Raw genomic sequence first — 26,945 nt, forward strand, 5'->3', positions numbered from 1 at the left:
CAGACTGGAAGAAATGATTCATAGAACAGTTTGGGTTGGAAGGGACCTCAAAGATAATCTGATTCCAACCCCTTGCCACGGGCAGGGACATCCCACCGCATCAGGCTGCCCAAGGCTCATCCAACTTGGCCTTGAACCCCTCCAGGGATGGGGCAGCCCCAGCATCCCTGGGCAACCTATTCCAGTGCCTCACCACCCTGATAGTGAAGAAATTCCTCCTTCTGTCTTTTTTAACTTAGGAATTTATTCTGCACTCAGCCTCCACCACATACCCCACTGTAGAGCAATGCAAAGGGATGTGAAGCTCTCCTGTTTCTTATCCACAGCATTTCCCTTCCAATTTAAAAGCACTTTGCCTCATCGTAAATGGCCGAACAAAATAGACACACAGATAATTAGGCTCTTGTCTTAAAATCAATTTTTACTATTAAAGTGTTAGTTCTACACCTAAGCTGATTATTGCAATCAGCACTGCACGTAAATTGTTTCTTTTAGCTCCTTCAGGTACTGGAAGGTCGCTATAAGATCTCAGAGCCTTCTCTTCTCCAGGCTGAACAACCCCAACTCTCACCCTGTCCTCGTATGGGAGGTGCTCCAGCCCTCGGATCATCTTTGTAGCCTCCTCTGGACCCGTTCCAATAGTTCCATCTCCTTCTTATGGTGAGGATGGAGCAACAACGCGTCTTTAACACCAGCCTTGAGCACCTCTTTTACCCTAAGCCTCTGGAAAACCTTCCCATTCCTCAAGCCCCAATGGTACCAACTGATTTTATGACACACACTGATTCTGTGATAGCTTTTTACCAGTAAAAAGGCAACATCAGGACCACTCCAGTCTCCCTCTATTTATTGATTTCTTATTTCTCCTGTTGAACAGTTGCAGGGAACTCGTTTCAAAGCAGTAATCAATCTATCACAATTCGTCTGACACGAACTAACCAGCAGGAACTTCCCCTTGCTGTAACGCTCTGTGGCTTGAAAATTGTGCAACACCTTTAGTAAACACTTCCTCATATAGGAACATGAATAAAGCTGAACAACTCACTCCGTCTCATTCACTGCACACGAGAGGACTGCCCAAAGCAGACAGCCTGGGAACTCAGCTTCCCCAGACGACCAAGACCACTGCTAGACAAGTGCCACCGAGATGACTAAAACACTTCTTCTTTCTGTTATTTTGCTACATTTTCTCCAACAAGGTATGGCTTTTGGTTTCTTTAATCCTTTATCACTGGTTCCTAGGGATAATTCTGTATCGCTTTTATGCATTTTTAATTATTAACATGTAGATAACTGACAAACTGGGAACTAAAGCCATTGAAAACGATGGTATTGCTGACGTTAGGAATGTTTTTTTTCTCTTTCTGTTCGAAGCAATTATCTAAAACTCCCTAGTTAATGATTTAATTTTATGAAAACTGGATGTAGATCCCTAAAGACCCAAACCCAGTTAGTTTTGTAAGCCAAATAAGAAATTACTTTCCCTGCAAATGCACAATTTATCCGATCCGGACACCTTATTAACCTGCCAGCATTTGACCATAAAGGAAAAGACTTTTAATTGAACTCAATTAATGGCATTCCCTGAATTAAAATTATTAGTACCTTAATTATCTGTGTGATACTTCAGGTTATGAGTATTCACATGTCCTTAGCAGCCCACGCTTTTTTTTCCTACATGCATAGTTTCTTTCTATTCATGTCATCAGGGAACAGATTCTTTCCAAGCTTGGCATGCACAAGCACGCACAGGTTTAAAGACAAAATTAGACATAATTTGTATTCAGGCAGGTATCATTGTGATATCACCAATTGAACAGAATATCTGAAAATGTCCACAGTACTCATGCTGATATATTTTATTTCTTGGCAAAACCAAGCCTTCATGGTCAATGGATTCTTCACTAATAGTTTTTTGGCCCCAGTTCCATCTCTCGGAAAAGTACAAAACTATTTGTTCCTTCTTAGTACTTTTTCTAGCTGTTGTATGAGGCCCGAAGAATTTCTTTCCTCCTTAAATCTCCTGACTCAAGACAATGCCTGAAGCAAGATAAAGACAATATACTGAGTCGATTAAAACAATGCTGCTTCTAAGAAACCATTTGTTCCTGGACAAAATCAACCCATTTTCCTGGCAATGTTGTTTGTATCAACTTGCAAGACAAGTTTAATTTTGAGTCTCCATTCAAATCTAATCAAAGTTTGAACCACCTGGGCCGCAGTTGGCCTTACAAAAAGAATCTGCACCAGGGACTGGATAGATAAAATTGGAGCCCATGATTCTTTGATGAGAAACCTAAAGTATTCATAGAATCATAGAATAGTTGGGTTGGAAGGGACCTTAAAGATCATCCAGTTCCAAAGCCCCTGCCATGGGCAGGGACACCTCCCACTGGATCAGGGGCTCCAAGCCCCATCCAACCTGGCCTTGAACGCCTCCAGGGATGGGGCAGCCACCACTGCTCTGGGCAACCTGTTCCACTGTCTCACCACTCTCATTATGAAGAAATTCTTCCTTATTTCTGGTCTAAATCTGCCCCTCTCCAGTTTATACTCATTGTCTCTCGTCCTATCACTCCAAGCCTTTGTGAACAGCCCCTCTCCAGCTTTCTTGGAGCCCCTTCAGGTACTGGAAGGTCGCTATAAGGTCTCCTGGGAGCCTTCTCTTCTCCAGGCTGAACAACCCCAACTCTCTCAGCCTGTCCTTCTGTGGGAAGTGCTGTGTTCATTATGTCAGAACCTCCTTTAAGGTCATGGAAAGACTAAATCTGTCAATTAAAAGACTTTTTAAAAGGTAAACATAATTTGTCACTTAACATAATATAAAGAATGATTGAAAATCACAGAAGCAGACTTGCTGTTGGTATTTGCTAACAGTCCATGCATGGGTAGTTACTGTGTGCTCTGTAAAGGCTCGGCTGATGAAAGATAACTTCTTAAGACTTATTACCATTCTACCATCATGCCTTTCTCTACAGCATAGCTTTGTCAAGGCACAAACAAGTTTATTCTGCAATTATTTTATAAAGGGTTTAATCAAGCAAACCAGTAATGAAGAGCGGAGATTTAGATTAGATATTAGGGAGAAATTCTTCACAATGAGGGTGGTGAGGCTCTGGAACAGTTAGCCCAAACAAGTCATGGATACCCCATCCCTAGAGGTGTTCAAGGGCAGGTTGGATGGGGCTTGGAGCAACCTGATCCAGTGGGAGGTGTCCCTGCCCATGGCAGCAGCTTGGAACGGGATGGGCTTCGAAGTCCCTTCCAACCCAAACTATTCTACGATACGAAGAATTAATCTGTTTATTTTGTACTGGAACAATTTGTATGAAGATGCACTCTGTTGCTTCAGGTGTAGAAAATTACAGCAAGTGGATGCCCCATTCTGGTAAAAATCTGGCCTTGAGGTAGGCAATTAAAATGGGAGTTGCACTCTCCCTTTGTTGTTCGTGGTTTGTTGTTTTTCTTTGTTTTCAAGTATAGGCTCTTGTGCTGAGTCCTCAAGAATTTTCTCATTCAGGTGAAATGACCTTTTGCAGGAGATTAAAGGGCTTAGGATGTATATAAAACCTGTTCTTACCTTGTTAGAAACTAACGCGTTCCTCGTACAGCCCTCTTTTCTCCAACACCCTACACCAGCTGCTATTGTGGACTTCAAAAGATGCAACGTGTGCTGACCCCTGCAAGTCATGCACAAATTAACTTTTGCCAAGATTCATTCAGACTCAGAAGCAGAAATCATAAAGAAACACTTTTCATCGGCACCGTATTTCCTCAACAAGTTTTTCCTATCCCCTGCGGACACATGTCATGCTTTACAAGTAAGACCAGTAAAAAGGATTGTATGAGTTAATGAGCCATCTGGATTCCTTACCACCTTCAAGATTTTCCTGCTTTACGACCTCTCTCCCGGTATTTTACCCAGCCTCATTCAAATGACTTAAAATCATAGAAAGATTAAGTTTGGAAAAGACCTCTAAGCTCATCCAGTCCAACTGTCAGCCCAACCTCACCATGCCTGCTAAGCCATGTCCCAAAGTTCTACAGTTATACACTTCTTGAACCCCTTCAGGGATGGAGATTCCATCACTGCCCTGGGCAGCCTGGTCCAACGCTTCACCACTTTTTGAATAAGGAAATTTTTCCTAATATCCAATCTAAACCTCCTCTAGCACAACTTTAAGCCATTTCCTTTCGTTCCACCACTTCTTCCTTGGGAGAAGAGATCAGCACCCACCTCACTACAACCTCCTTCCAGGTCGTTGCAGAGACCTAGGTCTCCCCTCAGCCTCATCTTCTCCAGGCTAAACTGCCTTCTCCCATCCTGCTGGCACAAGTATGTAACCACCCTCAATCGACCTCGATAGCGCTGTCACAAGTATTTATGGGAGAAGACCAGTTGAAAAGCTTTCTAAAGGAGAAATCCAGGTTGAGTTCAGACTTGCAGTGAACTGTATGAGTTTATTTGCTTACCTGGAGGCAGTCTCGACATTTATGTCATCCTGTGGTAAGGTTTGGAGATGACTGGTTTCAAAGAACCGTGTAACCCAGTTCATGTCATCTGCAAATTGTGAAGGCAAAGGTTGCATCCTGCATAGCTGATCTGGCATGTTGGTACTTGACAACACCGATAGGTGCTGGGGAAAGAAATCCAAAGTGAATTGTGTGAAATATCTTGACATCTGGTGATAGATAGGTATGTCAACTCATCTGGAATCCAGGCTGTAATGAACATTGTGTTGGGTCATATGGCTGATGGCTTTGCAGAGCAGATGAGCGCACACCAGAGCCAGCGTAGAGAAACAAGTGGTGCAGCAGATAAATGACTATACAGCCCCAAAGGATCATTCTTGAGAGATGTGAAATGTGGTTTCTATTAAGGTAATACTGTGTCTTCATAAATATACATCTGTTTGTCCTCAGGAAGCACGCGCAAGAAATTACCTGGAGTTGAGCAATATGAAATCGTTTATCCAAGGAGGTTGCACACAGTACATAAAAGAGATGCAGAAAGGAACAAAGAGGTATTAAAAGAGTTAACTTGTTTTTTTTGTTGGGAGATGGTGAAAGTTTTCTGCAGTCAGGGCACCCTTGGTTTTCAAGAGTAAGAGAATTTGGAGTGAAGCACTTCATCTTGCAAAATGCGATTAAATAGAAACCCTGGAAGATCGACCTCATGCCTGATTAAGATGGGCTGAGAGTTGTCCTTAGGGGGCAGTGAGGTACCTGTACTCCATCAGTGGGTCTGATCTACCTGTATCTCTGCAAAGATGTGGGGGTTGACATTAGTCACCTTTCGAATAACTGTGGATATTTTAATTTGAAGGAAATTCAATCAAACTACGCATGCTCTTATATCCTTCAAGGGAGTTATAAAACTGCTTGAATTTGAGCATCTGCTTCAGTGTTTTCCCAAATAGGCAGGGCACGTGGTAACGTAGAAATACATTTGCAAAGTTAAATTTGTTCCTCTAATTAAAAAATATAAACTAGAATGACCTCCTGCTTATTCTATAACTGCCAGAATACTTATTTTCGTGGGAGGAAGAGGAAAAGAATGCAGTTGCCCATTCAAGAACAGCTCATGGTGAGGCCAGAAATCGTAAGACTCCATATTCTAACACTTAAAATCTGTTTGCAGACCAAATACGGTGACACGATGGAGTATGGAATCAAAGCCAATGGAGAGGAAGTCATACTGCACCTAGAAAAAAATAAGTAGGTTCAGTTCAATTTTTTCCTTGTGCATTATTCCTCACTGTAAATGGCTCGTTAGGGCATTCGGGATACAAAGAAGGATTTCAGCTTCTGTAAGAGAGAGGTAGTTCGGTAAATAGAAACCTTCAACTCCAATGAAAGGAGAGGGGAGAGAAAGCATTGTGTCCCTGTTTTGGTAATGTGAAATAACTACAAGGGCATAGGACGTTACCACGATCGAAAGACTTGCCTATACTGCTAACTGTTCTCCCATTTATCTCCTAAACAGCTACACCCATTGAACGCTTAAGGTTTTCTTATCGTTTCACAAGCTTTCTATGTCCATGGGCTGTAGATATATGGGTTATATTCATTTGTTCTATGCTGGTAGAATCAGAACAAGAGAAATACCCTTGAAATTGGGCTATGTTGGCTCGTGCTTTTCCAAAATGGAAAACAGCAATAAGAAGTGAAAAATCCTTAATAATTCAGCTTCCAGCACTGCCACCTTAACGCTACTGCTGTTAGACTTTGGGTGGTTTAATACATACTGGCACTGACAAAATGCTTTATGGAAACTGAGAACAAGGAGAGCTCAATTCCTTGGCTGGAGGGATTCACAGCATTGAAATAAGCCATGCAGAGGGGATGGAGAAGGGGTGGGCTTCGTTACGGAGCAAAGCACACAAAGGAAAGTCCAAACCTGTACAGAGCAACACAAAATAAAGCCCAGTTGTGATTTTCTACTTGCTGGCTCCACCAGGATATTTACCATGGGGTCAAACAAGACTGCTTTAATAGGTACTTTTCTAATGGCTGTGTAAATAAAATAGTGCTATAATCAACTCAAGTTAAATATAGACTATTACTTGCCCCTGCTTTAATCTAATCTAAATATTTGGAGGCGAGGCCAAGGTGGGGGGCAAATTACCTTCTACTAAATTCCACTCTTTAAAAAGAAATGGAGTTGTGGCATTTTGGAGTAGCTGCCCAAAAAGAAGTTGCTTTGCTGCTAGTTTTAGTAAGACCACAGCCCTGGCTTCAAGTTGAGCACCTACTTAGTGCTCTGCTGCTTCGGATTTGGAACGCACAGAGCCTTGCTTAACAAATCACAAGTGTGGATGCAAACAAGAAACCCAAAGGCACCCTTCCCAGTGGTGCCAGAAATACAGCAAATTATTCCATAGTCACGAATCCAAAGTCCAAGTCCAAATGTGTCCAAAGTCCTCCTTTATAGGTTCAAGAACACGTATGTGTACAAAAAGAGAGTTTAGACAGGAAAGAGAAACCAAGTCCAGCTAGAATGAGAGCAAAGATGAGACGTTGCACAAGTGAAGTTATCAAAAACTGTGAGCAAAAAAAATTGGAGAAGTATGTGTTAGCGTGGTGTCTGCACGGAATCTGAGTGTGAGCACATGTACACACACACACGTATGCATGGACAGAATTGAAACACAGCTTTTCCATTGACCTGGATCTTTGCTATTTATAATCACTGAGGGGGGAAGGTGAAACTGAGGGGAGAACAGAACTGTGCTGTTTCACACTCTATGTTGAGCGGTAGAAATGTCTACACAAAGGGGAGGCCAAAAAAAAGGATCAATTCTTCACATGTAATTATGCATTTACTTTCAGATCTAGCCAGAGATTGGTTTGTACCAATGAAATAAGTAGAGTATAATTGCTTTCTTATTTTAGAAACGTCCCTTTGTTTGAGTACGGATTATAACCGGCAGAATTCCCCACCCAGCAGCTTTGCTTCCCTAGATTTTTGATAACCTGAGTAATCATTTGAATTCCCCACATACTTCTTGTGTTGTGTAATTCTCTCGTTTCTAGATGACTACAATGTATTTTGAATACTTGCACTTGGCTCGTTGCAGGCATCTATTAGCTAGAGACTACACAGAAACAGTATATTCCGATGATGGACAACAAATAACAACAAGTCCTCAGATCAAGGTAATAAAAAGTCTTCCTTCCCTCATGTTAGAATCGTAGAACCATAGAATAGTTTTGGTTGGAATACACCGTAAAGATCATCCAGTTCAAACCCCCCTGCCATAGGCAGGGATATCTCCCACTGGATCAGGCTACCCAAGCCCCATCCAACCAGGCCTTCAACACCTCCAGGGATGGGGCAGCCACAACTTCCCTGGGCAACCTGGGCCAAGACCTCACCATTCCCATTGTGAAGAAATTCCTCCTTAGATCCCGTCTAACTCTGCCCCTCTCCAGTTTATCCCCACTGCCCCTCGTCCTACCACTCCAAGCCTTTGTGAACAGTCCCTCCACAGCTTTCTTGTAGGTCCCTTTCAGGTACTGGAAGGTCACTAGAAGGTCTCCCTGGAGCCTTCTTTTCTCCAGGCTGAACAACCCCAACTCTACAGGCTCTTTAAGTCCCTCCAGGGATGGAGACTCCATCTCTTCCCTGGGCAGCCTGGTCCAGTGCTTCACCACTGCTTCACTAAAGAAATGTAAGAAAAGATTTTAAGTCAAGGTTCTCTGCACTGTAAAAGTCAGGATTCATCTTCCCTGCCTCTTCAGAGTCATCCTGATTTACAGAAGCTGATACAGAGCAACACTGATTTAGACCTCTTGAGAATCAGATACAGAAATTGCTTTTGAAAAAGACAACCACGTTTTACCTCAGTGGCTGATGAACACATTTCTGAGCCAAATTTCTCTCTTTTGTCAGGAAAGGGAGTAGCTGCTTTCTACTTTCTGACTTTGCCCTCCCGACTTCGCTCATTCTGCGCGCCTCCTTGACTTGCTTTTACATCCTAATCTCCACAAGATCATAGATTCAGATAAAGACACGTTTCCTCGCTGGCTCACGTTACCACCCACGCTCGCAGTAAATGCACTGCAAGTTACCCCAGGTGGTTTCTCTGAGCCATGACGGATCAGTTATTCAGACCCAGACACAAAGGATGTCACTGTAGAAAGTATTTTTTAATTAACTGTGCACTCACGGGTTGAATCTTCAACAGAGCTCTCACCTAAAGCTTTTTGTCCAATGTCATCCTACGTGTTTTAACACATGTAATTTGAATACAAAGAATAATATTCTTTGTCACAGAGCAATTTGCAGGGACAGGAGGATGGAGAGTGAAAGAAATGTGCATAAAGAACTCTGGGTTGGGTCTTTTGTGGAAAAAAAGCCATTTCTGATCACTGCAATTTCTTCAATTCTCTGAATGGATGCTGTGAAATGCAAATAGAATCATAGAGTGATTTGGGTTGGAAGGGACCTCAAAGCCCATCCAGTCCCACACCCTGCCATGGGCAGGGACACCTCCCACTGGATCAGGGGCTCCAAACCCCATCCAACCTGGCCTGGAACCCCTCCAGGGATGGGGCAGCCACCACTGCTCTGGGCAACCTGGGCCAGAGTCTCCCCATCCTCACAGGAGAATATTTCTTCCTAAGATCTCATCTCAATCTCCCCTCTTTCTGCTTAAAACCATTGCCCCTCACCCTATCTTGGCCAATTCATTTAAGTCAGTGAGATGTGGCCCAATCTGACCATGTATTTTTCCTTTCTATCCAGGATCACTGTTATTATGAAGGCTACATTCAGAATGACACCGGTTCCACAGCAAGCATCAATGCCTGCAAAGGTTTAAGGTAAGAGAAAGGTTTGCTTCCCAAAGGGCACAGAATATGCATACTGAGGATAAATTTTCCAGTTTAAACAGAATCCAGGTGTAAATAAGCATTGTTATCTTCTAGTCCTGCTTACAAGGGAATTACTTTACAAAAATAAGGGTTGCGGGGAAAGAGACAGGAGGAAAAAAAGCTACCTTTCTACTTCAATTTCAGAATTAATAAACGGGAAGCTGAAGGAACAACTCTACCAATAAATTCATAAGACTATTTCCATATTTAATCAGGTTGTAAATCACAGCATGTGATGGTGCATGCAGTAAAGTCTTAGGGTTGATGCTTCGAAGCTGTAGGAAGCTCCACCGACACTTGAGGAGGCAGCTATGTTATTTCAGTGCTGCAGCAGTTGCAGGATCAGGAAGCTCAAGGTTTTGTACGAGAAGCTCAGATAAAAGAACCTGCTCTGTGCCGATTGCTGGAGACACAGCGGCATAACACGAAAAGGCAAGAGAATGGCTGCTAACTCTGAGAAGGCACAGCAAATCTGGCCCAAACCCAGCCTTTCTTTGTGAATGGTTCTTGCACAGCTTGTGAATTTACATAACACAGAACACTTATTATGAAATTGGCTGCTGAAAATGATTCAAAACCCCTTAATGCCTTTCAATATTTCAGCTTTTCATCTCAATTAAAGATGAAAACATATCTTTGAACTCCCCACTGAATCGAAATCTGTTTTTCAATAAGCTCTGTTAGCACAAACCCCTGTAATTTAAACCTCATTCATTCCTAAGCCGGCTTATTTCTGACTGGTATCTCCTCCTCAGAGACTTCACTGACCAGCCAGATATTCCAGTTGACTGAGGAGTTTTATTTTCTGCTTTTGAATTGTTGCACGCTGTCTGCATGTTGCCAAACTGCTCCATTGCCTCAGTGTGTGCAATGCTCTGTACTTGGGCTAAATACGGTTAGAGATAACGTTGCTATCTTGACTCATTCCTATGGATTCAGAAGGTCACAGTCTAATTCATTTTCTTAGCGGATATTTCGAAACCCGCGGTCAGAAGTACCTCATCGAACCCTTGGGAACTTCAGACAGAGATGAACATGCAGTCTATAAGTATGAGGATCTAGAACAGAAATCCATAAAAACCTGTGGTGTAATCAATAATACCTGGGAATCAGATTCGGATGATCCCATCAATGACATCTTCAAATCCAGCAACAGCCCAGAAGTAAGTAGGTACTTAAGCAACAGCACAGCGAGAACATGTTGGGAAAGAAGATGAGGCTGTAGGAGAGCAGTATGAGTAGAACAAGTCTCACTTTGCCTGTGTCACCTCCAGAAAAACAATTGATCACCAACAGTGCTGCATAAATACATCTTAAAGAACTGGTGCAAAATCTCACAAGTCTGAGATTTTAGACTCACCACCTTTGTTAAGCCCTCCTGCATTAGAATCATAGAATAGTTTGGGTTGGAAGGGACCATGAAGGTCATCCACTTCCACCCTCTGCCATGGGCAGGGACACCTCCCACTGGATCAGGGGCTCTAAGCACCATCCAACCTGGCCTTGAACACCTCCAGGGATGGGGCAGCCACCACTGCTCTGGGCAAGCTGTTCCAGGGTCTCACCACTCTCATGGTGAAGAAATTCCTCCTTATGTCTGGTCTGAATCTGCCCCTCTCCAGTTTATTCCCATTCCCCCTTGTCCTATCACTCCAAGCCTTTGTGAACAGCCCCTCTCCAGCATTCTTGCAGCCCCTTTAGATACTGGAAGGTCGCTAGAAGGTCTCCTGGGAGCCTTCTCTTCTCCAGGCTGAACAACCCCAACTCTCAGCCTCGTATGTGAGGACAGACCTATTAACTAGTAGTTGCCCAGGTACATCTTTAAAGATCTAAATATTTCTTGGTATCAAACCTACTGTTCATAATTTTATAATATGACTACACAGTCCCATTCTAAATGACTTGACTAAAAAAATAGCCTCATAACTAATACATGGGTTTCAAATTGGACTGAAAGAAGTCATTTAAATGTATCTTTTCTTTAGATGAAGGCATACCTAAAAGCAAAAAAATATCTGGAAGTTTACATCGTTGCAGACAACACTTTAGTAAGTACTGAAAGAGTTCTTTCTCTTTTGATCAGTTCGAGGTGAACTTTTCAAAGCAGGTTCTGCTCATAGAATTGTAAAATCCTAGAATGGTTTGGGTTAGGAGGGATCTTAAAGCCCATCCAGTCCCACCCCCTGCCATGAGCAGGGACACCTCCCACTGGATCAGGGGCTCCAAGTCCCATCCAACCTGGCCTGGAACCCCTCCAGGGATGGGGCAGCCACCACTGCTCTGGGCAACCTGGGCCAGGGCCTCCCCACCCTCACAGTACAACATTTCTTCCTAAGATCTCATCTCAATCTCCCCTCTTTCAGCTGAAAACCATATTTCCTCATCCTATCCCTGACCTTCCTGATCAAGAGCCCCTCCCCAGATTTCCTGGAGCCCCTTTCAGCACTGGAACACATACCCCTGGCTTTTATTGCAGTTACAGGTCTACCTTGAGTAGAATTTGCCTAAAAACAGGAATTCCTAATATCGATTGATTTTGAATATGTCACCTAGACTTGATGAGCATCCAGAAACCACCATGCAGTGCCTGTCCCCTTCTGCACCCCACACCCAGATACCCATTTTAAAAGGTGCTGATCTTTAAACGCGTTGTCTGATAAAACCGTACATTGGAAAGATAATAATAAGCAGACCAGATACGGAGAGGTTTTTAATCAGGCTTCTGTGGGATATTTCTTTTCTGGTAAATCACTTCTTTCCTTTCCTTTTCCTGAAGTGTTTCATTTACTTTTTTAGTATAAGAAGTATGACGAAGATGTTGAAACTGTGAGACAAAGGATATTTGGAATAGTCAACTATATCAACACGGTAAGAGTAAATAGAGCAAAGTGAAATAAAAGTAATTTATCACGGTTTTTTTTTCGCAAACGTCACAAATTTTCATTATTACATGTAGGAAAGAATGAAAACTGAACTTCAGCGTAATTTATGAAAAGAATTTAACTTGTCCGTCCACATTATCCTGTTCTCTGCCTTTAGATACGAGATTTCGACGAAGAAAGATTTATGCTGTGTTTTCTTAATGCTTATTAAAGTGAATGATTGAAATCCTTGGAAAATGATTAAGTGATTCTCAATCCTTGATTTCATCTTCAAGTCCAGTTTCTTAAGAAACATTGCTGGAATTTTCAAGTATTTTAATGTGATTTTTATAGTTGGTTTAAACGTGGAGGAAAATAAGATTTCATGTTTCACTTGCAACTCTCAAGAGTTGTTGACCCAGAAGGTCAACCGTATCCTGGGCCACATCAAAAGAAGCGTGGCCAGCAGGTAGAGGGAACTGATTCTGAGGTGTCTTGGGAGACCTCTTCTGGAGTATTGTGTCCAGTTCTGGAGTCCTCAACATAAGAAGGTGATGGAGCTGTTGGGACAAGCCCAGAGGAGGCTACAAGAATAATCAGAGGGCTGGAGAACCTCCCATATGAGGACAGCCTTCCTATTGTAATGCCTTTTTTCAGCAACCCTGTTCCTCTGCTGCAGGTTTATAAAGCCTTAAATATCTACGTGGCTTTAATTGGGCTGGAAATCTGGACAGACGGTGACAAATGTGCCCTGAGCAGTGTTGCAGGATCCACTCTGGACAAGTTCTCAAAGTGGCGTCTATCAGATTTATTACAGAGGAAGAGAAATGACAACGCTCAGCTAATTACGTGAGTATCATTGTTTCCTATTTGCAGTTTCTAATTCATTCAGAGAATTTCTTCTTCAAAAATCGGTCACCAACCCATCAGAGATCCTGATGAACCAGATTTCATGCCGTCCAATACCAAGCTGTTTTAATTAGGTCAAAAAGATAAATGCAGGCTCCCTCTTCTTGCTTTTATTGTCTTCATGGAGCACATTGTGAGGACATAGTGTCTAATCTTTCTATCTGGATTCCTGCAAAACCAGGCAATGTAGACTTTTGCTACATCTGTCTCCTCTTTCCCCAGCTCTGGTCCTAGAACAGTTGAACATCCTGAGTCTGCTGTGTAGCCTAACGACCAAAGGAGTCATGACATGAAGTTTAACGGCTGGGAAACGCCTGGTGCCAAACAAAACCAACACTCACTTTGCTGTTCTGGCTCATGTTCAATGGCCCTGATTCATCCGAGCACTTTGCTATGCTTGGAGCACTTCATCAAGCTCTTTGCACTCAAACAGAGCATTGAGTCCGATGAACTGCACCATAACTTCAGTAAAAATCTAAAATGAAAACCGTATTTGATTGTTTTCTGATCTGCAGTGATCTTAAGGATGTGCTCAAACATTAGCGACCTTCCAGTACCTGAAGGGGCTGCAAGAAAGCTGGAGAGGGACTACTCATAAAGGCTTGTGGGGATGGGATGAGGGGCAGTGGGTATGAACTGCAGAGGGGCAGATTTAGGCTGGATATTAGGAAGAATTTCTTCACCATGGAGCGGTGAGACCCTGGAACAGTTTGCCCAGGGAAGCTGTGGCTGCCCCATCCCTGGAGGTGTTCAAGGCCAGGTTGGATGGGGCTTGGAGCCCCTGATCCAGTGGGAGGTGTCCCTGCCCGTGCCAGGGAGGGTGGAACCGGATGATCTTTAAGGTCCCTTCCAACCCAGAGTATTCTATGATTCTATTGTATTGAATTAGGGGTGCAAACCAGAGCTGGGAATGAGTATGTGCTAAAGCCTTCAGCCTGGTTGGTAAAGCAGTCTTGACTCTAGAACTGCTTCCTGGTCACATCACCGGGTTTCATTCTGCCCTTCCTCTTCCTCACAGGGGCTATGAATTGGAGGGAACAACAATCGGATTAGCCTTCCTAAAATCCATATGCAGTGACATATATTCTGCAGGTATTATTCAGGTCCGATATATTTTTGTTTCTTTTATTTTTTAAAGGCTGTTCTATGCTTTTTACTCCACCAGCAAATAATGTTGATGAAAATTATTTGGTGTATGACGCTTTCGGTTCTCTGTGTGGCTCATATCATTATTTTTCCTTTAGACTAAACATAAAGAAGAATTTCTTCACCATGAGGGTGGTGAGACCCTGGCCCAGGTTGCCCAGGGAAGTGGTGGTTGCCCCATCCCTGGAGGGGTTCCAGGCCAGGTTGGATGGGGCTCGGAGCCCCTGATCCAGTGGGAGGTGTCCCTGCCCATGGCAGGGGGTGGGAACTGGATTGGTGGAACCCTTCCAACCCAAACCACGATATGATTCTATGATCATCATTCTGTAGTAGCATCAAGAAATACTGTCCTATTTCTTAGCCACGTGGCTCCTCTGAGGTTTCTACTTGTTCTAAAACACTCACAGAAATAACAGCCTGTTCTTATTCCTACAGGACCATAACAGAAATGAAATCGCAGTGGCAGCTACCATGGCACATGAGATGGGTCACAATCTTGGTATGAGTCACGATACCGATGCCTGCTCATGTAGTGGTGAAGTCTGTATCATGACAGACACTGTCAGGTAGGAGCCTGGATAAAAAGATAAGGATTAATGCTCAGGGCACTTAGGGATGGGCTTTGGATGAGCTGCCACGTCCCATAATGAAGTAGTAATTATTTCTGTCCTCTGAGATAATTCCATTCAAGCTATACTATACAAAAATAAGAGAAAAATGAAGGAATCCCAGGCTGTTGTAAGACATTCCCAGACAGACCCTCCCCAAAACCACCAAATAAAAGAAAACCTCAGTCACTGTTGGATAACATTAGCTTTGCATGTGTGCTGGAGGCCCGGATGGACCTGGGGCAGCCTGATCTAGTGGGATGTCCCTGCCCATCACAAGGGGATGGAACTGGATGATCTTTAAGATCCCTTCCAATCCAAACTATTCTATGATTCTATGAAATAGTTGCACTCAATAGTTTGGGGGTTGGCCACTTGTTTCATTTCCCTTGTAAAGGCTTCTCCTTGCCTATGCTGATCCCTAACACAAATCCCCCTGCTTTCTCAATACAGTTACGTCGTCCCCAAGGATTTCAGCTCTTGCAGCCTCCAAAGTTTTGAGAAATACATGTTGAGCGACATGCCGAAATGCTTAACAAACATCCCAGAAGTAAGCAGCATCATAGCACCTTCGTCTTGTGGAAATGGCTTTGTGGAAGAAGGAGAGGAATGCGACTGCGGTACTCCTGAGGTATCTGCATAAGCAAGAATAAAATAATGCTTGGAAGAGGAAAAGAGCTTGATTCAGGTCCTACAGTAGCTGGTTTCTGCTAGTTTCTGAGGGAGCCAGTTTAAATATTTCTGTAGAAACCATGGTCACCAAATTGCTGATGTGCAACGCAGCCACATCCCTATAAAGTACACACCATGGTTTGTCGCGTTGTGTTGACAGAGGAACTGAGAATGGAGAAAAGCCACGCATAAAAAAACATCTCAGCAGAAAGAAACCGAGTTCCCTGCACAACTTCTATCAGCTCTTTCATAAGCAAACACGCTTTATGTTCTTTATGCATTTGCTTGCAGTGGCTACAGGGGTTTCCAGCCAATTTGGTGTTCAGAAAAGCAAAGTACAGGTCCAAGATACCTTTCCCTCCCTTGATAACCGAGTACAAGGGGGTTGAAAGGGTAGAGGGGACCAAACCACGACACAACTTAGCAGAGCTCTGACCGCTGATTCTGTCACAGGAGTGCACGAATGACTGCTGCGACCCCATGACGTGCACGCTGACAGCAGGCTCCACGTGTGCACACGGAGAGTGCTGTGAAAACTGCCAAGTAAGGCTCCTGCTCATTCTAACTTCTCATATTTTTCTGGGTATATTTTTTTTTTTGCTTGTGAGAAAGTAATAGCACCTTCTGGCAATCCCTTTTCCTTGTAATCACTGACATAGCACTGCAATGACAAGGAGCCCAACCTAAACCACAACTATCAACGCACTCCATCTTTTCAATGTCCTGGAGAAATGAGCATATGATTACTCTTTTTTTCTCCTGGAAAGAGGAGCAGAGACACAACTGGGTAAAAACCTTGTCAATTGACATAACCAAATCATAGAATGGTTTAAGTTGGAAGAGGTCTTAAAAGATCACCCAGTTCCACCCCCCTGCCATGGGCAGGGACGCCTCCCACCGGATCAGGGGCTCCAAGCCCCATCCAACCTGGCCTGGAACCCCTCCAGGGATGGGGCAGCCACCACTGCTCTGGGCAACCTGTTCCAGGGCCTCCCCAACCTCACAGCAAAATATTTCTTCCCAATCTCCCCTCTTCCAGCTGAAAACCATTCCTCCTCATCCTGTCTGTGCCCTCCCTGACCAAGAGCCCCTCCCCAGCTTTCCTGGAGCCCCTTTGCTTACTGGAAGCTGCTCAAAGTTCTCCGCAGAGCCTTCTCTTCTCCAGGCTGAACAACTCCAACTCTCTCAACCTGCCCTCACAGCAGAGGTGCTCCAGCCCCCTCATCATCTTTGTGGCCTCCTCAAGACTTGCTTTAAATTAAATACAGACCTGGCCTCTCAAGCAACTTATACAGCAAGGATGAGATTTGCCTCCCATACTTTTATCTCTAATTCGGTGGGATTGACAAATGGTGTGGAAGAGCACTGTGTTAAGTGTGGTGTTGCCCTTTCCCCTTCAGTTCAAAGAATCAGGAGCCGTTTGCAGAGCGGTTCAGCACGACTGCGACCTGGCTGAGATGTGCACTGGCTTCTCTGCAAATTGCCCAGAGGATCGATTCCGTGTGAACGGATACCCCTGCAACTATGGCAAAGGCTATTGCTACATGGGAACCTGTCCCACCCGAGACAACCAGTGCAAAGCTGCTTTTGGACCACGTGAGTACAAGTTGGCATTGAAGAATAAGGTTGCCTAGGTTAAACGAGAAAGGTGGAGATAAGCTTTATCTGCAGGCAAATCATCAAAACCTTTCATAAATCAGGAACTGAACATTCATATAAATGAGTTCTAGTTTGTAGCATGCCCTTAATTATTATTATTTTTATATTTACACTGATAGTGGTTACCATCACATAAGCTACAGCTCTGAGAATAAAAGGCAATGTATTTCGAGAGAAATGGGAAGTGGTGAGCATATTCGTCTTGCACAACGCTTTTGAGATAACTTTGGAAGGGAGCTATGGAGTATTTTTTCCTTGTTAAGAAGAGGAAATAAACACGTTTCAAATTCACATCAATATAGATGCGTTCACATTTCTAAAGGCATGTGCTGGTTTATCCTCTTCCCAGCCCTAGACCATCTCCAATTCTATGTTCCTTCTCCTAGGCAAGGTCTATAGGCACTTGACAGAGAGAGAACATGCAGAGCAGGTTCTGCTGTGTGGACAAAATACACTGCAGAATTAATGCACGACTCATGGAATCATAGCATGGTTTGGGTTGGAAGAGACCTTAAACTTACCCAGTTCCAACCCCTGCCATGGGCAGGGACACCTCCCACTGGATCAGGGGCTCCAAGCCCCATCCAACCTGGCCTGGAACACCTCCAGGGATGGGGCAGCCACCACTGCTCTGGGCAACCTGGGCCAGGGCCTCACCACCCTCACAGGGAAACATTTCTGCCCAAGATCTCATCTCAATCTCCCCCTCTTTCAGCTGAAAACCATTCCCCCTCATCCTGTCTGTGCCCTCCCTGATCAAGAGCCCCTCCTCAGCTTTCCTGGAGCCCCTTTCAGCACTGAAAGCTGCTCTAAGGTCTCCCCAGAGCCTTCTTTTGCCCTAGAGAGTCATCTATGCCCACGGTTAACTTCACTGGGGAAGGCCACCACCTAAACAGGTGAAGGAAATGGAATATTGTTAGTCCGCACAGGCAGAGAATCTAAACTAATCCCATTGTGTTTTCCTCTTTCACAGACGCTACTGTAAGTGCAGCTTCCTGCTACCGGATGAACGAGAGAGGGGTGTATTATGGATACTGCCGAAAAGAAGAAGGTAGTCACGTCCCATGTAAAAAAAAGTAAGCACGGTGCTACAGAATTTGCTGGGAGTTGGGAAGAGAGACTATTCCTATTCAAATTAAGAGACAGAAGCAAAGAGCACATCATTTTCGATGGCACCAGGGTCGGTTGGTGCCTTCTTATAGTTCAGTTTGAATATTGTGGTAAAGGCAATGCTAAGAAAACTAAGTTTGAGGTCAATCTGAGAAAGCAAGTGTGAACATATGTAGGGGTAAGCCTGCTCATGAGGATGACCATGGATGTATGTGTGTGCAGGTGCAGGTAAGTAAGGGGAAGAGGTTTTTGGGTAGGGAGCTTGAACTTCGGGTGAACTTCAGAAGTGGAGGACGGGAAGCTAAAAAACACTTATTTCTGCAAATTACTGCGGGGCCCCTAATAAACTCAAGAGGAATTAAGAACCTGCCACCTTCTACTCATAAAGAGATCTCAAAAAAACACAGACCTGACTTCCTATTTGCAGATATGTGTTTTGAGTTCCTGTAGAGACACCACAACTTCAAGGTGGAGGAGAGACCAGCTCAGATAGTTTTGTTGTTGTTGTTCTAGCAGCTCTTGTTCTCCTTCCAGAGATATAATGTGTGGAAAGTTGTTCTGTAGCGGTGGGAAGGACATGCCTGAGGATGGGAGCCTGGTGTCTTTTGAGTCCTGCAAAGCAAGTTTTCCTGGAAATGGAGAAGCAGACTCAGGGATGATTCTTGATGGAACAAAGTGCGGGGATGGGATGGTTAGTCATGAAAAGCTTTTCTTCTTATTTTTTTCCCCTCTTTCAGTCTTATATCGTTAGCTCTTTTACCAGACAACAAAAATTTTAACCAGGGAAGACTGAAGTAGACACTGAACTTCTGCTGATCTGATTTGTCCTATTTTCTGCCTTCCACCCCTCACAAACCAGTAGCAAAGCAAACAGCAACTGCTATTGTACCCATTTCCTTGTGCTCAACCGCTGCCGTATTTTTCACTGACACAAATATTTGTGGCAGCAGAAAAATGGAGAATTATTAAGGTTAGAAAAAGACCTCTAAGACCATGAAGTCCAACCTAGCACGAAGGCTTAAAAGAACATACATACATTACTATTTGTAATTAATTCCATGACGGATATGCAAGATATCGCTGAGCGCTGCATCTGATTTCTTTGCTGTATAATTCTATTGGGAGAGGTGAAGGATGAAGGATTGAAGACGAGTGGAAAGTGGTGATGGCAGTACATCTTTGTCACTCCCCTTTGCTATAAAATACATCAAAGGAAAAATTATAACTACATATCAAACTCCTCACTTGGGTTTAAGTGATTTGCAGACCTGTTTCTGTTCCTCTTCTTACTCTCCATCACTTTGCACAATGATGTGCAAGCTCCGTGGGTTCTGAATGCTGTAAATCACTTGGTCCTGTGCTTTTCAGGTGTGCATCAAGGGAGAATGTGTCTATGCCGAAGACGTCTTTAGGTCAACCAACTGCTCTGCCAAGTGTCCTGGACACGCTGTAAGTTATGACAATGTGATGTTATTAACTTTAAGGCTGACCACAAAAATGATGCATATCAGCTACAGACCTTGTTGATAACAGCATTTTAGTCGCTGGGACAGGAATCTGCAGACATTGTGGAGTCAGAATCTTCCTAATATTTTCATGAAAGCAAATCTAACTTGATTTTTGCTAAGGAGGTGACAGGAGATGAACACAGACTCTGTGTCTGGCCCTGCCTCTGAGCCATAGTATCATATCTGTTCTCTTTCAGGTCATCTGCTTTGGGAAGATAGTTGTGCTCATCTGATTTGAGCATTCAGAGACTTACAGATATAAAAATATGATTCTTTTTGACTGCAGTTTTGACTGCAGAAACACCTGCAAAAGGTACAGGATAGCAGACAGGCTGACTTCCATGGTGCAAAACTACTACTCTCCATGCTAAATTCTAATCCAAGGGAGATGAAAGGGGGTTTCCAGACCTAACTTCCATGAGCTTATCAGGACTCTGATTCAGAACCACTGAAATTCTATGACATCAGCTTCTCTCATATTTCTGACCTGAAGATATTCCTGGCTTTGTGCTTCCCCAGGTGTGTGACCACGAGCTGCAATGCCAGTGTGAAGAAGGATGGGCACCACCGACCTGTGACAGCTCATCAGCAATTACCAGTGAGTGCTGGATGACCACACACCGACCACTCTCACCCATTGGCTGCAATGATCTGCTCGACCTCCAGGAACAGCCCTAGCGTTCACCAGATTTCTTCTTTGCAAATATTGCATATCTAGGGCTCTGATTTCTGTGCATCTTTAAGGCACTGCAGTTTGTGTGAATAACCAGAGCAAGCTCTATTTCTTTCTAACCTGATAGAGGAGATGCGCCCGGGAGATTATTTAGAGTAGCAGGCTTTTCCTTTCTCCATCCTGAGGTAACAAGCGCGTCATATTAGCTCGATGTCAAATTTGCGTGCAGGCAAGCTCCCAGAGGCTTTGCTGTGAGAGAAATGAGCTTGCCCTTTCCTTATCACCTGCATGGAGCTGGCCTTTAACTTATTTATCTCTGAGGGGATCTGTACAGATCTGCACGTGTTTGGGGTGGGAAAAAATTAAGCTTTTGTTGTTAAACATTTTTGTCCTCTCTTCACACTCACCAGAGCACCATCAGCTCTCAGCATTGTGGCTCGGTTGAGGATTTAGAATAGCTTTCTTGAAGGAAAATTGTGAAATCTTGCTTTTACCCCATGCCAAAACCTGCACCCAGTTTTGGGTGACATTGTTTGAGAAAGAGGAAAGGAAGGGCAATGGAATGAGCTTTGAGGATGGAAAGAGCTAGGTTGGTTTAGCTCAAAGACAGCCCAGGCAATCATAGAATGGTTTGGGTTGGAAGGGATCTTAAAGCTCATCCATTTCCAACCCTCTGATAAAGACCCCCTTCCCCAGATTTCCTATAAGTCTCCTTTTTAATAACCAGAAGTCTTCAAATATGGTAAAAATGGCAGGAATATATTCCTTGCCTTCACCATTTGTAGCAGGAGAAGAAGCCGTAGGCTTGAGCACTAGAGAGGACAAATAGGGTCAAGACCTTGTGAAAAATATTAGTTAGCTAATGGTTGTGATGTGAAACTGCTACGTGATAGTGGGTCTTTTAATATATAGCTGGTTGTGTTCTCTCTCCCTACAGGCTTTGCTATTGTTGCCGGTGTGCTGGTTGTCCTCGCCGTCACAGCAACAGCCGCAGTGTTACTTATCCGCTTAAGAGTATTCAAGAAAAGGTAAGATGTTACTCCCATTGAGGAAAAAAAGACCCTTAAAGCCAAGTAACTTTTGTGTAGGTTTTAAGCTGGGGTTTTCATATAGGGGAGGGAGGTCATTAGACACTGGGGAGCCAAGAGAGTTAGTTGGTCCTTGAACTTTGTTGAGCTGTTTCAGAAATCCCATTGTTGGGAGAGAAGTAGAACTGTAGCTCTCAAGAGTTCTAACTGTAGAGAAATGTAGCTCTCAAGATTAATCCTAAGTAATTAAAATAAAAGGGAGAAAAATGCACCAATAGGAGTAAGGCAGGCAGGCATCAACCTCAAGAGATTGTTTTACTTCAGTAAGGATAAGATTTACAGCTATATGTAATGTTTGTATAGCTGCCATAGCAGAAGAGGACCCGGAACCACAAACCAAGTCTTTGTGGATCAAGAACAAAGACACAGAGAACATCCTGTGCTGGCAGTACCTGCCCAGAAGGTAAGAGTGGGGCAGCGCTGGGTCAGCTATAGAATCATTAAGGTTAGAAAAGGCTGTTTCCTTTCATTCTACCACTTGTTACTTGGGAGAAGAGCCCAGCATCCACCTCACCACAACCTCCTTTCTGAGATCTGTACAGAGCGATGAGGTCTCCCCTCAGCCTATTCTCTCTGGGATTGTAACCGAGGGCTCAAAACATAAAAACCCACCTGCCAAAATGCTTGTCTAGGGCTGAAAGGACAATGCTGTGAATGCCAGTGTAAGGAAGGAGTGGGAAAAGTACGTGGCACTAAGTCCTTGTGTAATCTGTCTGCAGTAAAGGGACATGCGACGGTAACACGCAAAATAAGGGCTCCATCCAATCTAACTGTTCCCTGTTTTCAGATGAACGATAAGAAACTTCTCCTTCCCGTACCCCCACCTCAGGAGACCAAACCACACCTTCAGAGCGTAAGTACTTCTAGAGAATATTTGCTTTCACGTTGGCTTTAGGGATGACAGCACACACCATTTCATGCCACGGTGGAGACCTGTGAGGTCAATCTGACCCCAAACCCTGGGGAAATCACTGCATTCCCAGTAAGGGCATTCATGTCCTCTCAGGTCCAGATAGCATAAAGCATCCCAGACGTGAATGTATCCTTTCACTCCTATTAATGCACTTTTTATGTAGAACACAAGCCTACATGTTCCCACGGGAACACATGGATGAACACTTACACCATGTGTATATAGAGTCAATATAGGTTATATTTTCCTCTCTTACAGCATGTCATAAGGCCAAAAGGTCCCCCACCGCCTGTTCCCTCTACCAAACCAACCTCTTTGCACATAGAACCGACTTTTGTAAGTATAACCCTGCAACTTCTCACATCTTTCGTTTGAGTTGCAAATTACGATCAGATACTCATTAGCATTTTCAGCTTCTGATTAAAAAAAGAAATCACAGTCATTCAAACCACAGATTCCTCCGGCTACGAGTCACCACAGGGACTTTGGGTGAAAACACAATGCAAATGAGGAGCATCTTTGTTATTGGAGACAGCCTGATCTAGTGGGAGGTGTTCCTGCCCGTGGCAGGGGCATCGGAACTAGATGGTGTTTAAATTTCCTTCCAAGCCAAACTATTCTATGATCTGCAATGGTCCCTGTATTGTGAAAGTCTGATAGTCTCTAAAGATGCCACCTGTGAAGGGATCTCCATCAATGCGCATACGTATAAAGTATATGTTGATTTAAAAAAAAAACAAAAAAGGAAATAGAATATTAATATCTGCCATTAAAAAATCCAAACATCCTGCATGGAAACAAAAATGCTTCCCTCATATGTTTACCATCTCAGCTTTTGAGCACCCTGTCCACCCGATCCAAGGATGTTGAAAGCATCTTCACACTAGGAACACAGAATCATAGAATAGTTTGGGTTGGAAGAGATCTCAAAGCCCATCCAGTTCCACCCCCTGCCATGGACAGGGACACCTCCCACTGGATCAGGCTGCCCAAGGCCCATCCAACCTGGCCTTGAATACCTCCAGGGATGGGGCAGCCACCGCTGCTCTGGGCAACCTGTTCCAGTGTCTCACCACTCTAATGGTAAAGAAATTCCTCCTCATGTCCAGTCTAAATCTGCCCCTGTCCAGTTTATACCCATTGCCCCTCATCCTATCACTCCAAGCCTTTGTGAACAGCCCCTCCCCATGTTTCTCGTAGCCCCTTTAGGTACTTGAAGGTCACTAGAAGGTCTCCTTGGAGCCTTCTCTTCTCCAGGCTGAACATAATTGCATGGTGCTACCTGCATAAAGAACGACGGATCAGGACTAAATAAGAAAACAATTTAAAAATATCATCTTGATTATAAAAACACACATAAATCCCTCTGTCTTTAAAGATGCTTTCTTCAATGTGCACCTTGAGTATGTGATCAACCTTACCTTCCTAAGCAGCCTCTTTGAGCGCTGCTGCTCAATACAGATGGATTTAAACACTGAGAAGAGCTCAGTGGTTTTCTCAAACAGGAGATCTAAATCCTGTGTGTTTGCATTATTGCACCTTCTTGTATGCGGGCAGGTTATTCTTGTTCACCCCTAGCTTTCCCACTAGGAATATGCCAAAGTAAACACATAAGATAAGAGCAGCAGCAGCTGAGGCTCTGCAGCTGCTCAGACAGGAAAGCGTAACGACATTTCAACTACATTTTTTGTTCCAGGCACCAGAGAGAAAACCTGCTCATCTTCCAGTGCCCAAACCTACACCTCCACCAAAGGTAAGAAATGTAACAACAAGGTAATACCTAATGTATTCTCAACAAAAGAAGGAGATGGAGCTGTTGGGATGGGTCCAGAGGAAGCGATGAAGATGATCCGAGGGCTGGAGCACCTCCCATATGAGGACAGGCTGAGAGAGTTGGGGTTGTTCAGCCTGGAGAAGAGAAGGCTCTGAGGAGACCTCATAGTGACCTTCCAGAACAGAAAGGGTCTACCGGAAAGCTGGGGAGGGGCTGTTCACAAAGGCTTGTGGGGATAGGATGAGGGGGAATGGGTATAAACTGGAGAGGGGCAGGCTTACACTGGACATCAGGCATTTCTTCAGCATGAGAGTGGTGAGGCCTTGGAACAGGTTTCCCAGAACAGTGGTGGCTGCCCCATCCCTGGAGGTGTTCAAGGCCAGGTTGGATGGGACTTGGAGCAACCGGATCCAGTGGGAGGTGTCCCTGCCCACAGCAGGGGATTAGAACTGGATGATCTTTAATATCCCTTCCAACACAAACTGCTCCATGATTCTATGATGTAGAGATTCTTTCTGGATGTAATTCCTTAAACCTACACCAGACACACAGAGATTTAAGTCTTTCTTTTCCATGTAGGCTTTAAAACCTCCAATTAATCCCAGAGTATGAAGCACCTGAAGCAAGGCTGATCAAGATACTTGGAATTTCCAGGAACAATATTTTTGTCTCTTCATCCCTCCACTTTCGGAAAAGGCAACCAAGATAGTCTTCCTGTTCTCTTTAAACAAAGAAGAATTGACTGACAGCTGCTTTCAAAGGAAAAGGCTGGTTTTCAAACAGCAAGGAACTTGTCAGTGCTGACATCAAGCTACTGTCCAAAAGTAAAGGAACCAGAGAAGCTGTTTGCACTGAGGTGTAGACCAGGAGGAAGCCATGAAAGCTGCTGAATGCATCCAAACTCCTAGGCCACCACCCCGATGTGGATCATACTGGGATGCCCTGAGTCTCCGCTGTATTTCTGTGTGGAGAAATGAGAACGATGCTTTCTCAGAGAAGATCAGGGAAAGCACAGCTACTGTATATTTGTAAATGGTAAACATTTCTGTTTCTGAGTCTTTGCCAGCCCTTTCTTCAGCACCAAACCAGACCTCTTCCTTCCTATGCAAGTTCTGGTAAAAGAAACACCCTTCCAGCCCTTCGGAGAAAAGCTGGTGTCCTTAAGGCCTGAACCAGCCTCGGAATAAAGAGATAACACACTGGAAATGCATTGATTCTGGAAAGATCCTATTGGATCGGACTGTCTCATTAATCCTTAGATTACCGGTTAAACAAAAGTCCTCTGTTGAGGAGGTAGAACTGGAGAGATGCTCAAAGGCAAAGCACTCAGGAGTTGAACCACTTAGCTGCCTTCAAGCACTTGCAGTCAGAAAAGCTCTCCAGATGCCACCACTGCACTTGGACAGAGAAGTTTAGAAAAGCACAGTCAACAAAATCCTTAATCGTTTACTTCATTTACCCCTCAGCTCCAGAAATATCTTCATGCTTCTCCCTTCCAGGATATACACACCTCGGTGTTTTCATTCAATTGCTCGTGCACCAGGGCGTGTTATTGTAAAGTTGCTAATGAGAACTTGTCTGGGCTCAGGGGTTGTTTTTGTGGGATGGCATCGCAGCGTGAGGCTTTGCAAGCTGCATTATTACTGAGGGGTTGATTCTTCATTCCCTCTGGGCCGGTTGGCATCAATGTTGTTGACGCTATCGGCCTGCTGGCATAGATGTACGTGAGCCTATTGGCATTGGTGTTCATAATACTGAGGGTCCTGGCACTGATGCTGCTGTTACCGTTGGCGCCGATACCATTCATGTGGTTGGCGTCAATATTTTGAAGTTAAAGTGCACAGAAGTGTTTTTCAAGGAACAAAAATTTTACCAGGAAAAATAAGAGAGAGAAACAAAATTGCCCTGGACCCAAAGTACTCAAGATTTTATAGAGGTTCCAGTTTGAACTAGGTTTGGGATTGGAGCAGGATCAAAATCAGAATCGATTACGCTGTGGCTCAGGAAGGTGATTTGCAACCCTTAGGCGTAGTGTCTTTGTAGAGAAGACCACACAGCTACCCAACTCCCAAATCAAGATCTGAGCTCTCAGGCCAGCGTCGCGCACGCCTTCGTACCTTGACCTGTGCTTGGTTCTGACCACGACCACTAGAACATCTCAAAAGCCTGATCCTCAGAGAGACTGAAACTGTATTTCACTTGCTAAAATCCTGATGCACATAGTCGTGTTTGGATACTGAACACACAACTGTACAGTTACTTTCCAAATGCAGAGCCTTGTTGTTCATGGCGACCGCTCTGAGTCTGTAGAAACCATCATCTCTACTATACAAATGGATATGAAACCCCAATACCTTCTTTTTGGGCCAGACTTGTTTTGAGGTTGCCACTCAAACGCCGTATGCTCTGCAAACCACAGCTGTGATGGAATCCCAGTCTGGAGTTTGAAGAGTGAGGTGGGGTTTTTGACTTAGGATAGATTTTATCGGAAGAACGTAGCTTTCTTCCATTTTGCTTCTTTTTTTGAGTCAGAAATGGATTTTAAATATCTGTATTTGACTATGGCATAAAGGTTCAGAACTTATTTTTTATGAACTTTAGTTAATGTACTTGTGTAATTACTGTATTTGCATAACATGTATTTAC

General features: G+C 43.9%; 1 protein-coding gene across 1 annotated transcript; it reads left to right on the plus strand.

Annotated features, from left to right (window-relative positions):
• Positions 1 to 1,144: 1,144 nt before the first annotated feature.
• ADAM28 (ADAM metallopeptidase domain 28) lies at positions 1,145 to 26,945 on the plus strand. The gene is made up of 24 exons (XM_009571440.2): positions 1,145 to 1,199; positions 4,924 to 5,024; positions 5,642 to 5,718; positions 7,581 to 7,659; positions 9,251 to 9,327; positions 10,346 to 10,541; positions 11,364 to 11,426; positions 12,175 to 12,246; positions 12,919 to 13,088; positions 14,167 to 14,251; positions 14,730 to 14,860; positions 15,356 to 15,533; positions 16,028 to 16,117; positions 16,975 to 17,170; positions 18,207 to 18,309; positions 18,878 to 19,034; positions 19,712 to 19,792; positions 20,371 to 20,449; positions 21,462 to 21,552; positions 21,916 to 22,015; positions 22,400 to 22,465; positions 22,784 to 22,861; positions 24,222 to 24,278; positions 24,879 to 26,945. The coding sequence occupies exons 1-24, from the start codon at positions 1,148 to 1,150 to the stop codon at positions 24,909 to 24,911; spliced, it is 2,412 nt and encodes an 803-aa protein (XP_009569735.2). The 5' UTR covers positions 1,145 to 1,147; the 3' UTR covers positions 24,912 to 26,945.

The sequence above is a fragment of the Cuculus canorus genome, chromosome 26 (assembly GCF_017976375.1).
Source record: "Cuculus canorus isolate bCucCan1 chromosome 26, bCucCan1.pri, whole genome shotgun sequence".
Taxonomy (NCBI): Eukaryota; Metazoa; Chordata; class Aves; order Cuculiformes; family Cuculidae; genus Cuculus; species Cuculus canorus.